The 21,561-nt window shown below is 39.8% G+C and overlaps 1 protein-coding gene across 10 annotated transcripts in view; it reads right to left on the bottom strand.

The window, feature by feature from the left end:
* Positions 1–20,606, bottom strand: part of arhgap12b (Rho GTPase activating protein 12b) — a 53,073-nt gene extending 32,467 nt beyond the window's left edge. For 7 of the 10 annotated variants that reach the window (XM_053511907.1, XM_053511905.1, XM_053511906.1 and 4 more), the window contains exons 1-2: positions 20,465–20,606; positions 9,446–10,235 (exon numbers count right to left, since the gene is read on the bottom strand). In XM_053511907.1, the coding sequence (XP_053367882.1) occupies positions 9,446–10,144 (699 nt within the window). In that variant the 5' untranslated portion in view covers positions 10,145–10,235; positions 20,465–20,606. Of the gene's footprint in view, positions 1–9,445; positions 10,236–11,105; positions 11,124–19,631; positions 19,789–20,246; positions 20,396–20,464 lie in introns of those variants that run through there. The other 3 variants (XM_053511898.1, XM_053511900.1, XM_053511901.1) reach the window with 3 other exon arrangements.
* Positions 20,607–21,561: the final 955 nt, after the last annotated feature.

The raw sequence follows: 21,561 nt of genomic DNA on the forward strand, positions 1-21,561 counted from the left end.
GTATTAAAGAACAAGATGTAACCAATAAACAAGCAGACGGGCAACAGACCACCTGGTGTGAAGGCATATTAACTGCCCTGCAGATTAATTTATACAGGACTGCATGCGAGTTTACTGAACATCAGCAATTAAATCTTTCCCCGAATACAAATCAACTAACCAGCATCACACTGTACTTACGATCAGCAACAATAACACAGCAGGCTTTATTTTCAATACAGCTCAAGCTACAAGCTGAATTACTCCACCATGTCAACATCAATAATGTTCGTCAGGCTTTCTACTCTATTCCCCTTACCATGATTTCTTCTGAGACAGAACACATAGCCATAAGGGGAAATCAGTGTCGAAAGTTATTTTGATTTAGACCTACTCTGCTCACTTGAACTTTAAATAAAAAAAGTCAACCATGTGTGCAGGCTTTATGTGATGCTATTAAGAGTCTTACCCTAACAGAAACTATTACTCTGCTGACAACGACAGTGTTTCTGGGATTAAGGTCACATACACTTTGGATTTACAGACCTAGGGATAGATATTTGATGTGCTAAACAGATAGACAGCGTCAACGCATTACATCCCCAATAGACACACGAGAAAGAGGAGACGAATGCTTTGTTGGGTTATTTGTTAATAAGTCATTTCCCGTATGTGAAATCATTTAAATTATTTATATTATTTATTTTTTTATTTATAATTATATCTTTAAGTAGTAATCAATTATCTTGCTACTTCAGCATCAAGTAAACACCATAAAACCTCACTTCAGGCAGGTGTTCACTGAAAAGCCTTTCACAGAACAGACAACTGCCCAGACTGTTGAAAAGGGACCAGATCCCTCACATCTCCCTTTCTATCATTCATTAGCTCGCTAACTCGTGGGGCAGGGTGACGAGGCGGCGTGCTCCAAAAAACAAACCAATCATTGTGGAGACGTGAAAGAGTAAGAAAAATGCAGAAAGGCTCTCTGAGTGTTTGGACTGGCAGAGAAGCCATTAGACCTCCTATGTGGGCATAGAATAAAATAAAGGGGCATTTTTAGGGGTACTCAGTGCCTGCTGGCACAAACAACACACTCTTTCTTTAAGACTCTAAAAAGCAGAGCCATAGCACCACACCAAGGAGTATGTGGTCTGTGGCCACTTGTATGACAAAATCTGGGAAAGTAAGTAGTTATGACACAAAATGTCTATACATAGAGTATACACACACGTGTACATATCTAGATATGTCTTTAAGCAGGTCCAGGAATCAACACATAATTATATGCTAAACCAGAAAGATCTACTTGATCTACCCAGACAAAAGCTTCCATAGAAAGCTCCACTAAGAAGCTTTTAGAGGGGGTGGGGTGTGTGTGAGTGTGAACAGCAGTACGTCACTTTTCACGTCCTGCACAATGGAACTACCATTACTGCTGGCACACTAATCAGCTGTCCATGACCTAGTACAGACAAAGACAAAACCATAACAAGGTCTGCTAACACACACACACACACACAAACCACAAGTTCTGTGCATAATCAATCAGAATTCTGCATGACCAAGTCATCATTAAGCAATTAATGCATATTTCGTAGGATTACTTAGAAGCAAGTTAAACTTCCTGATGAACAGACTTTCATATCAGGAAAAGCGGTTCACAGACATACACGAGTCTCTAATCGATATCCACATATAAGAGTGGAGAATTGTTTAGAAGACAGCAATAGCAGTGCTAGTACTAGCAAAACGTTCCACGTTCCCGATAACAAGCTTCTAATTAAACAAATATAATCAGTACTTTTCATCCATATTTTTTAAAGCAAAGCCACTGTTTCTTACAGAGTCAAGTTCAGACTAGCCATGGTTTCAGCTACGACTCCACATCTTCGTTAGATAGTCTGCAAATAGCTAGAATCGTCTACTGTTCTGTGAGCTCATGACAGAAATTTGTTTCAGCCCTTTCTTCAAAAACATTTCTTTTGGCACATGTACATGATCCTGGTGACTAATCTGCAAAGTGAGTGTCCACTTAGACAGAGAAGTATGTGTGTGTATGTATATATATAAAACTGACCCTCAAGGTAAGCTTCGCGGGAGCAGATGGCCTGCAGGCTTGGACAGGGGAGGAAAACGGTCCAGATGGCTTTCTGAGCCTTCCTTAGACCTCCTACATCATAGCTTCTCAGCTAAAATGCTATCATTCAAAGCACATTATTTACATGTGCTTGTTTACCAAATAGAAAAGTATAACTGCATACTAGTTAAAGTGGAGTGAAGTCCTCTTTATCACATTTAAACACAAAATAAATTCTGTATTAAAAAATATATATTGAATAGCACATTCCACTTTCATCCAAATAAAGGAAATTTCATGGTTCCTACTGTAGAGTCCAATAATCTGCATTTCACTAAATGGGCTGTTGTACATGCAGACACGAATTTACACTGCTCAGAGGAGGCAGCAGGGGGTTAAGGGGAAAAACAGCATGACACAGTACACCACTGGCTGCTTCCTGCACCCTCCAGCTTTCCCTGAGTGATACGGTCTGAAGACTGAACACTGCAGGAGAACTTCTGAAACAACATCGCTTTCCCTGTCATTCAGACAACATCCTTCCTTTCTATAGAAGTCAAAAAGAGGGATAGAAGAGAGAACTCACTGGATACAAGCAACACTGACACACTGGATTTAAAAGGGAAAAAAAGTAGACATGATATAATGTCAAACAAGAACACGTGGTCCAATGGCCTTGTACTTCCTATCCGGTGTTATGCACACACAAAGGTGTTGAAGAGAAATGTTAAATTTAGAACAGTAGAGCCAAACAGTGATGTTTGTTTTTACTGAGCACAGTGTGTGTGTGCGTGTGTGTGTGTGCGCTATCCAACTGTAAAATGATAGAATAAACTGTTCAATAATTTAGAACTTGTAAAGAATTATAAATGTCATTCCAGTCTTACTAAAACATAACTAAATTCGCAGTATTTAAAGAGCAACTAACTGTTTAATCATAGAACGTTTTGTAAAAAAAAATTAAATAAAAACAATAAATGTGCAAAAACTATTTTTACTTTAATTTTTACTGCTTTATGTTTATTTATTTGATATTATTTGCTTTCTTTCAAAACAACTTCAACTAAGACAGGACACAATCCAAGCATGCAGATGAGCACTTGAGGATTAAAGGTCTTGCTCAGAGGCTCAGGAGTAGCTTTCTGAAAGCCTGGGATTTGAGCCTTGAATCTTCCAATCAGCATTTCGTCACTATATCTGTAATGCAATTTAGTGTTAAAAGCCCATATGTACAGTATATACAGTGCTTAAAAACATTAATGCATTTTAAAATTCCATCATAACACCAATTCATTATTCTATCCATACATAGCGCTCTGGTTATTGAATATGCATGCATGTAAGGTAGAGTAATCAGACTGTTGACCCATAAGAGACAGGCATCATAAAATACTAATTGATTTTGGCAGAAAAGTTGATATCGTCAACATGCAGGACTGGGGAAATGATTCCGGTTCATTCCTCACTGGCCCATGATCTTCTTTGTCTCAACCCCCACTATTCAAAAACCCAGAGGTGGAGCGTTCCCCTAACAATAGGCCCGGACGCTCTAGAAGAGCCATTCACACGGTCCCTCTGCATTATAAAGGGCTGTGGCATCACGAGGCCCAACACAGCAAAGCTCACACACAGAGAATGAGGGCAAAATTATTTCAGTGACTCCACCTCCAGTCCTCAACCTCAAGTCACAGAGGGAATTGCAGAAGGAGAATAGCTCAGCTAGAGCCTTCAACACACTGAACTCTGAAATGGGAATTTTAAATGCTTGAAGCCCCTTAAGTTTTTTAACAAAGAAAAAAAAACTAGTTTTTAAGATTTAGTAAAATAAAATGTGATTTTTTTTTCACCCCCCCTCCTTAAAATGATACATATTAAAAAGCATTAAAAACACACACTGACTAAAGATTTATAAAAATGTAATTTTTAGTGGTCAAGTTAAATAAATAGGATACTCGTCCATCAAAGGGCACCACACATACACACACGGTCAACTAGAAGTGATTGAGTGGCTTGTCCACACAGCATGCCATTTTGGGGAGGTGAGAGGGAAACCAGAGAAAACCTGGAGAGACGGGGAGAAATGTGAAAGTATACACAGAGATGGTAACCCGAGCTCGGGAGTAAACAGGGGACTTTACTTCCTGTGCTACCTCGCTGCACAAATTGATTTCATTTAACATGCTCATGCACATGTTGGAGTTACATTAGCATGTGTATCATTTTGTATCATTTTGTGCTGAGCTCAGTCATGTACTGTACAATATGCAAATCACTACCTGGAAGTCATACAACCTCCATGCTAGACTGGGTGGCTATCAAACTTAGAAAAAGTTAATGATAAACAAAAAAAGCAGATAAATTATACTGATATCCACTCCACCTGATACGAAGGTATGCTTTAAACTGCTTTACTGGCACTACTTTAAATAGAAAATGCATGACCAACTTTTTTATTAGTACATTCCTGACAGATTAATATTTAAAAACGTTAATGCTGTTGCTTATTGTGTGATGCACCGACATGTTATTAATATAGTCAGAACCATAGATTTTGGAACAAAGGTAAGTTTTTTGGCATTTGGCCTTGAAACACAACCATACTGAATTGGAAATGAAATACTGAAGGCAGCTGCAGTAAAGACCTGGAAAAGCAAAATTCTTGGGAAAACTCAGCCACCCAAAAAATAGGTGAAAATGTTATAATTCCTGAATGGTTGATGCCACACTTTTGTCAAACCTCGTGAATTAAAGCTGAAATTCCTGACATCTTTAGTGTTTCATTTCAAATTCAACAGGGTGGTGTGCTAACGCCAAATACCAAAACAATTTACAAATGCTCCAAAATTTTTAAACAGCCTGACAGCTGAGCAAATCCATAGCGCTGATTACATGAGGTTCAATCACACACACACACACACACACACACACACACACGAAGATCAATTTTCTTTAAGGCCAGTCAGCTTAAAACAAATGCATGTGATGTAATCAAATCACATATATCTCCAAGGCTGAATGCATCATCAGCTAAACAACATCCACAAGCTTTTTCCTCACACTTCATGTATAGAATGAGTGACAAGCCTGATTAAATTAATCACACACACAGCAACAGGAACTGCAGAGAGACAAGCAAGGATTAGCACCAGAGTGGGAAATAGGGGGAAGAGTGCATGTAGCTGCAGAGGAGGTTTGCGTCAGGCTTGACTTACCTTAGCAGAATGTAGTGTGGATTTTGTTCCACAAACATCAGACCAACTGTAATCACCAATTGCACAGACACAGCAGCTCAGTGCAGGAGAGAGGTCGGTGTCAGCATGGCACAGGAAAGGCAGGAGATGCAGCGAGAGCATCACAGAATCTGCCCAACTACAACACACATGCATGCACACGCACGTCCACACATGCGCCACACACACTCGTATTTCACGTGACTTCACTCCAGCTGTTTCCCATTTTTGAGCCTTTAGTTGTGTGGAACCATGGTGCTGCTAAGTTAAAATAAAAAAAATAATAAATCCCAAATCTCTCGGACCACATCGGTCGTCCAAAGGTGACACACTGAGTTTGGGTGATTCATTTTTTTAAAACACCAAGTTCAGCAACAAGTGCTATACCAAGGAAGACAGGGGCATGGTGATAAAAAATAAAACCTAACAACTATTTTTATTATGGTACTGTGCAAAAGTCTTGGGCTTGAGTTTTAAACAAAGATTTGTGCAGTTTTATAAGAAAAACTGTTGTTAGGTTTTACTGAGCTTGCTGGGGAATGAGTTGTTCCGGTAACTTTGTCACACTCGCTCCTTTATATCTTTATGCAAATCCCAGGAGCGTATATAAGGTTTTTTTGGTTTCCATCTGAAAACCGGTCTGTCTTGTACTATATATTTTTTTCCTTTACAGTCATGCATATATTCTCCTGTAATGTTATTTACTTATTAATTTTTAAGTTATATATGAAAATACTGAATGATTTTGGACATAATTATGCAGACATATATATAAACAAAATTGGTACAGCATATAATATGGTACCTAAGACATAGTACTCAAACATTTGATTTTAGAAGCTCTTTCTGACGTTACCTCGTCAGAAGTCTCCTTAGCATCCACTTACTGAGTAATTCCTTTTTCTGATTACAAAAAAAGCTGAATATTTTAATAAAATGTGCTTTAGAGTAAAAGGAGTTCTACATGACTGACGTGCGTGCGTGCGTGCGTGCGTGCGTGCGTGCGTGCGTGCGGGGTTGTGAGTGTGCACGTGTGTAAAAGAGGAGGGACAGAAGGAGAAATATTTCTTTGATAGGTAGGCAAATAATATATTACACTGAGGAGCGCTCTGCTTATGCATGATCAGCAAGGCTTAACAGAGTTTCTCAACAAACTCAAATTTTGTGTGAGCGTGTGTGTGTGTGTGTGTGTGTGTTGGAGGGGCAGGAATGAATGGAATGCTCAGGAGAAAAAGCAGGGGCCTCCTTTATAGTGTGCAGTGGGAGGGACGATACAGGACTTTGAAGGAGTGCGACACTTAAGGAAAGGAAACTCTGGAGTATTTATCACTGCTATATTCAAAAGCCATTCCGTTCAAATATTTAATTAATGTTAGCACAACAATAATTCTGTATCAATTCAGCTAATTTAGAAATACTTTGCTTTTTAGATAGTGTCAGAGCAAAAAACATGGACAGTATTAAAAGAGAAAGATGGGCTGGACACTAGCTAAGGCTCTACGGATTCATCATCCTCTGCTGAAACAGAAAGTTTACACTGCACAATGCAAATACTTATATGATTAAAACTATCATGGTAATAAAAAAACTGTTACAACACACAAAGAACAAGCCGGCTGGACAAGACACAGACTGGACACAAGGTCTCTGCTTCCACACAACTATTATTTATATAACAATCATATGAATTGTTAGGAATTTCAGGGCATTTTTTTTCTTCTTAGATGTTTTTTTGTTTTGTTAAAGCATGCAATGTAAGGTCTGTTTTTTTATGTGACAAATGATTTCTCATGCTCCCAGTACCACATTTTCCACAATTTGAGTCCTGGAATATTCTCAAGCCATCAGGGAAACATCCACCCAGTCATTCAGTACATTCAGGTCATCAGCTGACTTCATTTCATTGCCACATAATGTTGCTGAGCCTCAACCTGACCAACTGTAGTAACCCGAGATCATAACACTGCCTCCAGAGGCTTGTACAGTGGGCACTATACATGAAGAGTGCATTGCTTCATGTGCTTCCCTCCTTACCTGACGCACACATCAATCTAGAACAGGGGAAATCTGGATTCCTCACACCATATGAACCCTTTCCATTGCTCCAGAGTCCTTAACTTTATATTAGCCTCGCTAAACAAGTGGTTTTCTTATGGCCACACAGCTGTTTAGTCCCAATCCTGCAAGTTCTCGTTACACTGTGGGTGAAAATGCTCTTACTTAAACTATTAAACTGTTTCTACTGTTGCAACTTCACCAAAGATTTAACGTGATCTCTGACCACGGTCATTCCTGATGTTTAGTTTTCGACCACATTTCAGTTTTAAAAATTAATTAAGTAATCCATTTTTAAATGAAGTTTTTTTTTTGGGGGGGGCCAGTGAACATGGCCATTAGTCAGATCTACGTCCCCTGCTAATAGGAAAATGTAGCAGGTATGCAGAAAGGGTGACTGAATTTAACCATAACAAACAAAAACAAAAAAACACTAGTGTATAAAATATAGTGTACGTAGTGTATAGTAGGAAACCTCTTAAAGAAACCATAGTTTTTGAATTGGCTTAGAATCCAGGGGCTTGTGAAGTCACAGGTCAAAGTTTACATAGATAACAGAGAGTGCAAAGCTACATAAGCTCCTATCAGAGGCTAATGTACATAATTCACCTTCAGCAAACTGCCTTTACAACAGGGAGGGAGAGTTTCGCTCTATTTGCTCTTAATGCCAATTTATTTATAAAAGCTTTTTTAGGTGTATATCCTACACCCGTAAATGTTTTAACATCTGAAGTAAACGCTGTTTTGTTACAGTATCTAAGATTTATGGGTGCCAATGACCTCTGTTCTGATTGGCTGGTGTTGCCCTATGAGACTAACCACAGGGCTTGAGCAAAACAACCCAAATTACAACAGCACACTGTTTAACAACTGACTTGGTATGTGGTTGAAAAACCACTTTAAACATTGTTTTGATTGATTCAGTGATACATGGGCGATGAGAAGCCTGGAGCAGCTCAGCATTTTTAGCTATGGTAAACTAAAATCATCTGTTATCTCTGCTACGGGCTGCAGTAACAGCATTCCTAATCAAAGAAGTCAGCTGCCGTAAGATAAACTACTACTGGTATGCAAATGTCTTCACAGCAGTTATATCACAAGCATGAAGAATTCTAAAGCTTTGCTGCTTATTTTCTGATATCAACTGTATAATCCATGAAGTCTATGGGTGAAGGTTAAATGGATGTGTGGTTGTGAAAAACAGCGAGAGAGCCAAATAAAGGAGAAGTTGAGAGAAGGCAACCAAATCCATCAAAACCTAAATCTATCAGCTGGCATATTTAGAACAGAAAAAAGGGGAAAGACCCAGTCCTCTATAAACTTAAGACCCCAGTCCTCTAATCAATGAGCAGCTTCTTTTTTCAGGCCTGACACTGAGAATGAAAGCAAACATGATGGAGATTAGGACGATGTGTTTGTGCACCGCTTGCTGCATGAGTGGTTGGTGTATTATGTAAGCATCTAGCACTTGCAGACAAAGCCTGAATCTGACAAACAAAACAGAACACAAAGTTCTCTTCCCAGCCCCACACATCCCAGTGTCACCTGCTGTCTGTCTCTCCGTGTCTCTGTCGCCGCTTGTCTATAAGAAAAACACACACCCAGTGGGGGTGAAGGGGACAAGATCCTAGCTTGACCTATTTTCTTGCCTCCCACCATCCCCTTTATCCCCCGAAACTCGGCAACAAGAGAAGAAGAGACAAATAGGAAGGGAGACTGAGAAAGATGGACATAGGAGTCCACACTTTTAGCTACAATGTTTTTGTTTAGAGAGCTAAGGGCTAAATGCTCATGTATAAATAATTCATGCACTATGGCTCATCTGTGCAAATGTGCAGACTACAAAGGTTCGCCACAACAGATCAACAGATGCTACATCCTGTGAGAGAGACAAAAAATCATGGTGTGAAATGTGAAAATCTGACACTTATGAAATAATGCGGTGCAGCAGAAAACGAGACCCGCAAGAGACTAACCTGCCTTATAGCATCAGACTGAATGTTAAAACAGAGAGAACAGTCTTCTGTAACCATCTTAATAAAACATGTATCTGATAAAACAGTTCTCCAGTAAAAGCTCGATCGTGTCGTGATTCACGTACCTGTGCCTGCTCTGTGGAGCTGCTGCTCAGCTCGTCTCCTGATTCCGAATCGTTACGCAACGCCTCCGAGCCGTTTCCTGGTGATGATCCCTCTGTATCCGACGGTGACACTCCTTGGGGTTTCCCTCGGCAACCTGGCGGCTCTTTGGATGGCGACTCGGGCCTGGTGCGCGGAAGCAGCACCGAGTTGCCATGGTGATGGTTATGATGGTTGTTGTTGTTGAGCAGAGCGAGCTCTGCGAGCACGTCTTTCATCCCTGCATTCTGATTGGAGTCCCGCAGCAGTAAGGGTGGCGTATGTTGCTCTGGTAACGGGGAAGGCGTAGAAGGTGGCGGCCGTCCGAAGCTGACCATATCCGATGCTGCCCGCTGTTGCAGGTTTTCACTGGCTGAGGGGGAATGTGTTATGGGTAGAGTGATGGGCAGCGTGATGGGGGGCTTGATGCGTGGTTTAGGGGGTGGAACAAGCGCCCGACGCACTTCCCGCACATACTGCGCGGGCACATAGAACGCCTTTGTGCCGTCATCCCTCCTCACCTGCCACCAGTCAGAGTTGGTTTTCCTAACCAGCATGTAGCACTCGCCCTGACGTATGGAAATGAGTCTGTCTTTGGCCTTGTACTCATAATCATACTCCACTTCCACATAGACCTGCCCGGGAGCTAGGCCTGAATCACTGCGACCCTCCATCTCAGACATGACTCAGAGTATGTCTGTGTGCGCGCGCCGAGATTCAGAATGCGCAGGCTGAAAGGATCCGCATCTTTTAAGGTTATTTATCCTCACGTCTCTGCAAGGAGGAAGAAACACGGCAGGTGTTCAGAGTATAGTCAGAAATATGGAGGACAGAAAACTTTAATATTTATTACAAAAGGAGATCTGCCTCAGAAAGAAAAGCTTTAGGCTCTGCAGAGCACCTGACTATAATGATGAGATAAAAATAAATAATGGGTAATGTATTTACTCTCTGTCATTTCTGAATGCAGCTTCTTATTCAGACATTCTAGGCACATTCTAGTTTCCAAATAGAAAGCCTTAGCAAACTAGACTGAGACCACCATCAAACAGCATGTGGTCGTAATTAGCTTGCACTCTAACCAAATTTTGAAATAACTGAGCATGCACCAAATTCATCTTTAACAATTTCCTTTTATGGATCCAAAACAAAGTAGCCCGCAGTAGAAATCTGTAATCTCCAAATTTTGTTTTGTGTTGAGTAATAAAAAGCCTCAAAAACACCCCTGCTCTGTTTATGAGCAATATCTGAAATACAGCAGTGAATCAAACTGGAAAGGAAGTCGTATCTAATCTGATGCATCCAGTTATCAAATCTTAAAAACACTGAAAACGCATATCAAGGCATATTTGTCAAAAATGACAACACGTACACTGCATTCTGATAAAACTATTTGGTTCTTTTCTATCATGTCATGATTTCTTAAGCATCGTATTTCTCTAATACACACCACGGCAAAGACATGCTCACAGAAAGGAAGCCGTGTCTTTTTCTGCTGTATCCTTGAGCACTGAGGGGATCTGCATGGTAACACAATCATGCGTGAGGACTCCATAGCAACAAGCATATCAGTAACTTAGTAATCAATTTACAATGACAGGATGCACACGAGAGCATACACAAGTTGCACATGTACCAACTTACAAAAATGACACTTCTTGATCGACGTTTTTCCAAACCACCACTCAAATTTTTTGCAGACCCTCACCTTGTGTCACTCGCCCACACAGATACCTTCTGCTAAACATCACTGCTAACCATGACGAACAGTTAAATAGAAGTCTGATTGTTCTTGTTCCCAACGCTAATAATCCATCATGCCTCCCTGTTCCCTCGTGGACGCATAGCTACACAGGCACGAGGCGCTCCCTCATTGGTTACACGCGAGTTAAATATACACTGACATGCTCACAGAAGGGATCTGCAGCTGAGTGACTGCAGCAGCAAGTTCAGCTCTTGCACCTCTTCTTTCATTGCCGTTAATAACTCAGTGGATTAAAGAGAAATACTCGCTGTCCGGACTAATTCTTATCAATTTTATCAACGAAAACACCTGCAGTTTTGTGCGACTTCATGCAGACTCTGCGTCTCACTTGATGTCGGACGTCTCATGTTCTTCTATGGATCAGTTTTCAAACCCTCATACGCTTCCCTATACATGTGAATGCCTTATCAAGTGATACGAATAGCAACCAGTGTCTCTGACCGTGAGGGAACAAATACAGGCATGCCTAACCATCTATCTATAACCAGAGGACTTGATCCAAGTACAGTGTCTAACGTCCCAGTCCTAAAAATAAAACTGGAGACCATACTGGAGACCAAAATAAGGGTTACCCACTGTACGTAATTAAATACTGTAAGAAGAGTCGCACAAGCCATTACGACTCTCACTGAGTAGCGGCATACGTTAATAAAAGCACTAAAAAAAACTGGTTCCTTGTTAATTCTGAGGATCTGTAGAGGTGAATAGTAAAAATTCTTCTTCTCTTGATTCACATCAGGAAATTTTGGAGGTCAAGAATCAACTAATGAAAACCTTGTCACAGAAAAACTAATCATTGATTCTCATGAGAATTATGAACACACATCCAGAGCAATACACCATATACCAGGTGAACCCAACCTTCTGCAACTGTCTGCCTTTCTTTACGTTTGTGTTTTTGGAAATATTTTTTTAATAAGCTAATGGCGTCTTTATGTATAGAGTCCCATCAGCTCGGTCAAAGGTCATTTATTTGCCAAAACATAATTGTACATATTGTAGCTAAGTAGCTAACTATTAAACTTTCATCTTTATCAAGCTTTGACATGCGCGCCACATTCATCGCTATCTCAGTGTACAGATTTCATCATGGTGAGAATAAGACCCACACTGCCTCGAAGAACTCTGCCACATTCATCAGTTTCCACTAATGTTGCTCCTTTAGACAAGTCTCCTCCTGGGAGCTGGTATGTGACAAACAGGTCAAACATCTGGATGCACAGTCTTGGTAAAAATGACGGCATCTGTCAGATCATAACCATGCCTTACTGGGAACAGCTGAGACTGATTAGCGTTGTAAATGGGGGAAAAAAAAAACAAAAAAAAACTGTGTGCTCAGCTCCTGAGAGGAAGTTATTACAGCTCTCATCTACGAGTGCTTGATTCAGACACCAGACAAAATTGAGGTCGATTCCAGAGGGCAATTCTGCAGTAAAAATTAATATGCACTGTATATGCCAGTTTATTAGTTACGACCTACTTTTCAACAAACTGAGCATCGTAATTTCAATGTCACAGTTTGTAGTACAAATAGATTTTAGCATCCCTGCTCAAATGAGGATTGGGAGCATGACATGGCAGTTAGATCTAAGTGTGCCACTTCTGGGCTTAGATAACTGCGATAGATCATTTAAAAATAAAAATACAATAAAAAAAAAATTGTTTGATTTCGAGACCAGAGCACAGTTGTGTGTAAATTTTGTAGGGGTACAGTTCCGACCAACAGCGGGAATACAATGAATGAATTTTATGGTATTTCCTGTTCAAGAGTGTTTATATTTATAATATTTATAGATCTTCTGATATCAGGTAGGCATGAGGGCATCAAATGCCAAAGGAAACTCAACCATGCTGATATCATCCAGCACAACACAATCTTGAATGTAATATTGCTTCTGTACAACAGTTCCACAAACACTGTTTATTATTAACAGATAAAATATGATCTGTTTTTTTATTTAAACAGTAATTTTGCTTAACCAACACACATTGTTCCAAACCTGGTGGAACTAAAGAACAGCGACCGGCAGACCTGAAGACCTACAAAAAGAAAATAAGGAGGCAATTCAGAACAACTTGACTAAAGTGTTGCTTAGAATGACATAACGCGTCACGTGTTTTCTAAAAGTGCCACATCACCACTTGAGGGACGTCCCTTATCCAATCAGAACCAACACTTTCAGAACTAACCATTGTATAATACACAGTAACATATTAAACCGAATGCAATAATACAAACCTATTATTTATGATATAGAACGAACTACTCTCCGAGCCATGCTGTTACTGAAAGTTTATTCACAGCATCTGAATGAAGAATCCACCCAAGGTGTGATATAACATGTCCCCATAAACATTACACATTAGCACTTCAAACGTCCTGTCTGTTACATCATCTCCGATTTGGTATTAAGCAACAACTACTTGTATTACATACATCACGTATCCCACCAGACACCATCTAAAAACACTTAAACCTATTTAGCAGGTCGAAGAGTGGCTCCGGTGGGGATTTGCCTCCTCTTGCATCCAAATGTGCAGCACTAAAGGCACTTGGAACATTTCTGGCAACAAAATCAAAAGCCTTCTTACTTGCATTCACCCTGACATAATACATCATCCTGGCTGCCAAGACCCCGCAGCTGCCAGAAGAGCAAAACAAGATTATTTCAGCACTCCTTACAGAGTGACGCCATGAGAAAACAACATGTAGGAAAACAGAGAGGATAAACAACACATCGGTGAAGGGAAGTGCTGTTAACTGAGAAAAAAAAGAGGAAAGTTAAATGAGGATACAGAGCCTAAATACTTCCCATCAGGTTGTTGGAGACATCAGATCCTCCAGCTGGACTGGGTGGAGTGTACAAGGGCCATCTTAACATGCAAACACCATGCCATCCATGTTATTTCTACATAGCCACCAGATTGAGGTCTCTATAACAGGTGTCTCTTTTGGCTGATTAGTTGGACATTTTCTCCTACATCTTCCTGGCTTAATCAGTAATCAATCAACCATAACTGTTTTTCACACTGACAACAAGTGTCTGTGGAGCAACAGTTAAGTATAAGGATTTTCACGAAATCAACAAAGTCTTATAATTACATTTTTGTGATGTTTCCTTAATTATTAATTGTCCACAGTCATTAAATGCCAGAGCACAATATTCTCCAGTTGTACAACAATTTTTCAAACCAAATCTAACCTAAACTTTCATCAAAAAAATTTTTTGCGATTCAAATACAATTAAATACAATACAATCCTTTCACATTCAAAGAGGAACTACACAAAACATCCCAACAATCAAACTCTCACCTCTTAGCACCCAGACATGTCTCATCAAACAGCTATCACCATGTGCTTTGTAATCTGTAAGGCAGGGATTGACATCAAATGCTGATGTAGAGTGAGTTTTTACTTCACACCAATTGACAGAGCAATAGGTGAGTGACACCTAGTAACATTAAGCTGTCTGAGACGAAGCCAAATCACTATTCAAGTGTGCAAACGGCCTCATTCCACCACAAACCAAAAAAGGCTGGGATTTCACTCCACCATGTGTCTCCCATTTCAGAGTTTGAACAGATCCCAAAGCGGAGGCAGGGAGCAGATGGAAGGACTCGAGTTTGGCTGAGAGTGTGAGGTCAGGCTCACAAAGCACAGAGGAATCACTACTGGCTCACAGCATGTCTGGGTTTTTTTTCTCTTTTTTTTACGATCAACTAAAATGACTGACAGACTCACATAAATTTGTTCTTTCTTTAAAGAAGCACATCACAGATTTCACACCGATTCCACCGAGAATTATCACATTTAGTATATACAGGTGGAGGGGTGGAAACACCATGACACATGGTGTACAGGTTCTATTTTCTTTTCCCAAAGCTACAGTTTTAGACTGTTGTCATTAAATGCATGCATGACATTAATCCAAATAGTCTCATCAGTATATGTTGTGATTTAAACCTAAAATGGGTGTAGCTGTAACCTTTCTTTAGGAAAGGAGACATGCACCTGACTTCTGTGAACCCCGCTCACATGATCACACGCTCATTATTATTTTTGTTTATTGCTGAATACTACATTTCCAACCAAATGTTGTTGGTTTTAATTCCCAAAATATAAACAAACAAGCAGTCTAATATAAACCTTCCGACTATGCAGATACTAAGGAATGGCGTAAAAACATGACTGTACACATATACACTTCATGCACTTCCCTTTATGCAAACCCTAACGCATGTATCACTCTAGAACAGGGTCAATCTGAACATCAGAGCACATGACCTTTTCTGCATTGCTCTAAAGTCCAATCTTTATGCTCCCTAGCCATGAGAAGGTACAATCTTACTTTCACTATTTAACAGAAAAAAACTGTTTTTTTTACCATTTCTTTTTTTCCCATGCAACTTCAAAAAGTGTTTAAATGATCCTCATTCGTCATTGTTGATCAGATGATAGTTAAAAACCTGTTACAAGTCCCATCACTTTTCACCTCAAGTGATGCCATATGAACCTATTCAAACATCACTGAAAGAAATAAAGGAACACTGAACTTAATATTCATATCTATTTTTGTATCCATTCAAAAAACATTTAGTGTTATTTAAAAATTATGTATTTATATTAATCAACACATATTAAATCAGCATTTACTCTGAAACTGAACCTGGTTGGGATTACAGCATTAAGTGGAGACTGAAATGGACTGACCAAAGTGATACCAGTTTTATTTCTAGTTTACCAGTTATTTCCACAAAGGTTTTTGCTACATGCCGTCATATAGGACCACATGACCCCCTCGAGGTATCTTTGATGATTAAAAGACAGGCAGCAGTGTTGTACAGGGTGGCATTGACAGCTCAGAGCCCAAATGTCATTGCTCCAAAAATGTGTGGAGATTTCATGTATGCATCAGTGTCATCCACAAGTGTAAAACCTTTGTAAATTTTTATGTCTATATTTTACCTGAAAAAGTCTATATAGACCACATTTAAAACTAAAACTAATCTATTTTTTACTGACAATTTCTAAAGCTGCAATATCCAGGTTTCAAGAAAAAAAAACAAAGTACAGTGCAAAAGTCTTAAGTCACCCCTCATTTCTTCATCCTTTATTAAATTGTGCAGATTAAAATAAAAGAAATTGGAACAAAGTGTCTAAAAGTACAGTTGAAAAAATGGTTGTTTATATTACAACCTAAGCAGCAGCCTCATTTCCCCTCTCGTCTGAACCACCTTCAGCATTTAGCATCACCAGTATACTAATCACCGGCCTGATCATTCATCATCATTTGCACCTGTTTCTCAGTAGTTCATGCCTCAAGTTAAATGCTTTTTTAAGGGGACAGGCATTAAAATGGTTTAGATTATACCTGTTTGATCAATACTATTTTGTAGATCTAAATGGAGAACTGTCTGGTGTAATGCCAGTGAAATATGGAGTCCCACAAGGGTCAGTTTTAGGACCTCTGCTGTTCTCAATATACAGTACGTGCTTCCCTTGGGTTACATCATTAGAATGTCACAATTCCATTGTTATGCTGATGATACCCAGTTATACATCTCATTAAAACCAGACGAAATACCCAAGTTGTCTAGACTAACTGTGTGTGTTCAGGATATAAAAGATTGAATGACCTATAACTTTCTTTTACTAAACTAAAGTCAGATAAGGCCCAAAAACATATTGGCCCAAAAAACAGTACACAACAGCTCTTACAATTCAGGCTGCCTTTAGAAGGATGTACTGTTACTACCAGCTCGACAGTGAAAGACCTGGGCGTAATATTAGACACTAACTTGTCCTTTGAAAATCATAATAATAATATCACAAAAACAGCCTTTTTCCACCTTAGAAATATTGCCAAGATTAGGAACATCTTATCTGTATCTGATGCAGAAAAGCTACTTCATGCATTCATGACCTCCAGACTGGACTATTGTAATGCATTACTAGGTGGTTGTCCTGCATCCTCAATAAACAAGCTACAGTTAGTCCAAAATGGAGCAGCCAGGGTTCTCAATAGATAAAAAAATATGCTCATATAACCCCAATATTATCATCCCTGCACTGGCTACCTGTTCGGTTTAGGATTAATTACAAAATAGTATTACTTACATCAAAACTTTAAATGGTTTAGCTTCCACGTATCTAGACAGCCTTCAGATACGCTACAATCCACCACGTTCCTTAAGATCACAAAACTCTGGACTTTTGGTAGTTCCCAAAATATCAAAATCTATAAAAGGGGCTAGGACGTTTTTATATTTACCTCCAAAGCTTTGGAATAGCCTTCCAGACAATGTTCGGGCCTCAGACAAAGTTTCCCAGTTTAAAAAATAGACTCAAGACTCTCTCTCTCTCTCGCATCTCTTTAATTTGGCATACACGTAATTCATCCCCCAACCTCATACTCCAGTACATCTATCCTTAATGGCAACTACGCTAATTCTTTCCACCTGTTCTTTATTTTTCTACCAATCCTGAGGCTTCTGGAGATTGTGCCAGCTTCAGTAGACAAGGACCGGCTCCAGCTGGATTCTGTTTCATGATGGTTTGGAGCTACACATGCTGCTTCTGTGCTCCCAGTGATGCAGACCCCATCCGCCCTCTGCACCTGCTGACTCATCCCTGTGCTAAACTGGACTTCATGTAAATTTAAATAACTTCTGTTATTTTAAACTTTCACCTGCATAACACACATGATGTTATATAATTTCTATCTGTTATCACCCAAATGAGGATGGGTTGAGTTGAGTCTGGTTCCTCTCAAGGTTTCTTTCTATTGCCATCTCAGAGAGTTTTTCCTTGCCACTGTCGCCGTCACCCTTGGCTTGCTCATCAGGGACAATCTCATTATTATCTAGCCATTTTTCATCTAGTCATTTTTCTTACATATACACACCTCCATAAATTTTATTTTTATTTTTGTGAAGCTGCCTTAAGACAATGACCTTTGTTAAAAGCGCTATATAAATAAAATTGAATTGAATTTTGATTGCTCGAATGATTCATAGGTCACTGTGTGGATTAAGAAACCAAAATATTCATCTGAAATTGGTCAGGTGCAGGGCCGGGACTGAAAATGAGAGCCAAAAATGTATTTAAGGAGAACTATTTATCTACAATTAAGACTCCGATAAAAATACAAAAATGTCTAGCTCTTCGAAAAAAAATTATAAAGAATTGAGGAGCGGCTCATGTGTTTTGCACAGTACTATGGGATAAAGATGCCACGCCAGTGCCAAAAAAGCTACAGTTCAGTAGGTTACCATTTTCCCTTTTACAATGAACAAACACACTAGCAAAGCTGTATAAGGTTCGACCAAAACAAGTATCGGTGCTGATTTCATATTTTTATGGTATACATGTAAAACAGAAAATATGTGTCTACCCCTAAAGTTTATTCAACAGATAAGTGACAAATCTTGCTTCTGAAAAAATTTCGACGACTCCAGCAATTCAGCCATTTAGGAGAGATGATTTCATATGCGCATCAAAAATGGCCATTTTTCAGAGTTATGCTAAAATAATAGTTTAAAATGCAAATTATTCATATTCATTATTTATGAGTACTGATACTAAAATTGGTGTAAGGCTCTAGAAGCATATGATTCACTCACTCATCATATATACCGCTTTATCCTGTATTCAGGGTCACAGGGGCTTGGAGCCTATCCCAGAAGGCTTACTGTAGGTCAAGAGGTGTGGTACATCCTGGACTGTGTACCAATTTATCACAGGGCACACACACATAGACTCAATCCCTCATTTACACACTACAGGCATTTTGGGAACACCAGTTAGCCTAATCTGCATGTTTTTGGACTGTGGGAGAAAACCGGAGAACCTGGAGGAAACCCACCAAGCACGGGGAGAACATGGGAACTCCATGCACACAGAGACGGGAATCGAGCCTGGTCGAGACTCGAACCCAGTCGTTGGAGGTGCAAGGCGACAGCGCTAACCACTACACCACCAAGTACATGACCTGTTGCTTAAATTGAAAAGAAACGTTTTTGGTAAAAGCAACAAAATCTGTAGTGTCTGTAACCGTGTCAAATTTATGTTGCAATATCTTAACAATTTTGCATTTTAGAATAATGCGCTTTTTTTTTTTTTTTTAGATTTATGTCTTCTTCATGTGAAATCTAAACCGGCCAAGTTTCCTCCGAACCACAGTTAAGATCAATAAAGGACTTGAAGTCAAAAAAAAGTTTCTTTTTATCTGATACAAACATAAATCTGTCTGTATAGTTACAAAAAATAAAAAGAAAAAGAAGCATCAAGTATTATGAAAAATTGTGTTATATGGAACACAACTCAAATCTAAAAAACGCACTTGTCTTGTACAATGTTTTAGCCGGCTGAGTTTAAACAAGCTTGCTTTCCTAAAAGTCCAACCTGTTCCTGTGCTCTGCTGCCCTGAGTGCCCGGATCCAGTGGGCCGTGATGAAGTGAGCGGTGATGAAGTGAGCGGTGTTCCGGCTACAGGCGCCCTGCAGCAGCTCCAGCGGTTCACTCAGACACAGAGGCGGAGCACAAGCGCTCACATTCTGCGCTGAAAAACCGCAATGGCGAAGAGTTAATCATGTATAAACACAGCGGTTTGGGTTGTTCTGTCCTGACTCCGGGCTATCTGCCCCAACCATCAGTGTGTGTGTCTGTGTGTGTGTGTGTGTGTCACGGAGATCAATATTAACCCCCAATACCCGAGGAAATATAAATATCGACTCAGTAGCATCTACTCTACAGTGAGAACTGATACACACAGTTTTGAGAAAGAAAAAAAGCCTCCAGTGAGATAACTGTCAAATCATTCTGACTCATAGTGAAATCTCAGTTTTAATTTTTTTTTTTGTTTTAACACAAAACAACAGCAGGAGTGTTATTACTGTAGTATCCTATGTAGGTTAAACCCCACCTCAAGTCTCTCTGGTCACTTTGCACTGCGTGCACGTTACACACACACACACATAAAAAAATATCTACTGTATATTTACAAATATTATATCTTACCGCTCCACAGCACGTGATACACGCGATTCGAACGCATTTTCTATGCAGCGCGAATGAGGCGTACGTGGATTTCGAACAGCTTTGAAGCTGGAGCGGTTACTGGTTAGCCGCAGCGGTGCAGCCCGCAAACCCTCCGCGCCAACACTGGGACTCTTTATTTCTCAAACAAAAGCGCATTTAAACCCAAACCGAGGCGAGTAGGAAGCCCGTGTACTGACCTCGCGTCCGCGTACTCGGTGCTGCCAGGCCGGCCTGTCCGGGAAAACACCAGCTTAACTTTAAATACCGTTTCCGTAGAGAACAGTGTGTGTGTATGTGTGTGTGAGAGAGAGAGAGTACTTGCAAATAAACCGCACCAGCGCCAAGTCGCTACCTCGCAGTGCGCGTGCCCGCGCTCCCGCGCGGCCTCGGTTGCTCTGGGAGCGTGAGTGCGCGTGCCCGCGTTACTGCGCGTGCCCAGGGTTAGCATTCCGCACCCTGTACATCTTAGTGTTGCTATTCTGTTCAGTTCATCCTCCTCTCATTCACTGGGAAAGATGTTGATGCATTCCAAATCAACATTAAAAAAAATGTATGAAATAAATAAATAAATAAATAAATATCTTAAGTAATCAAATGCATTTTTTTTATCCAAACTGGAAAGGAAGACAACAGCATACACTAAAATATAGAACACTTTCTCAGACAATACAAAACGGAGTGATGCATGCAGTAGGTGGGTGGGTGGGTATACCAGCTAGGAAATAATATTCACCACTTTAAGAAAGGGAGATGCAAACTCACTCACACACACAAATGACTTATCCTTGTCATAATCAGTGTATCCAGAGAGTATCATTGTAACACTTGGAGAATAAAAATAAAGTCCACTGCAGAGATGCAAACTCTCATACCTGTTGTAATATGTGATGATAAAACATGTACATTTCAGTTTGGTATAAATAACTGCCTTCATTTGGACTTGAGGTATTATGAGGTAAAGTTTTGAGCTTTGCTGTATAGAGTAAGATTCTGTTGTCCTGTGTGTCCTTTTTCTTATTTCTAATGAATGGACTGAAAGAAGAGGGGAGTGCCAGGGAGATGTGTGGGAGAACTTGTGGACAATACTGCCACCATCTGTTTATCGCTTCAATACTTTTTCTTTCAGGTCTGAAACTGCCATGAAGTCTTGTACACAAGTCTCCAACAGTGCAGATATGATAAGAAAAAAATATATATAGAATTTATGTTAATTGAAACCTCTCTTGTTATACAAGTGCACTTTCAACCCGATATAACAATGTTAGAGAGATTCATTTAAGGTGGCACTATTAGT

The sequence above is a fragment of the Clarias gariepinus genome, chromosome 14 (assembly GCF_024256425.1).
Source record: "Clarias gariepinus isolate MV-2021 ecotype Netherlands chromosome 14, CGAR_prim_01v2, whole genome shotgun sequence".
Lineage (NCBI taxonomy): Eukaryota > Metazoa > Chordata > Actinopteri > Siluriformes > Clariidae > Clarias > Clarias gariepinus.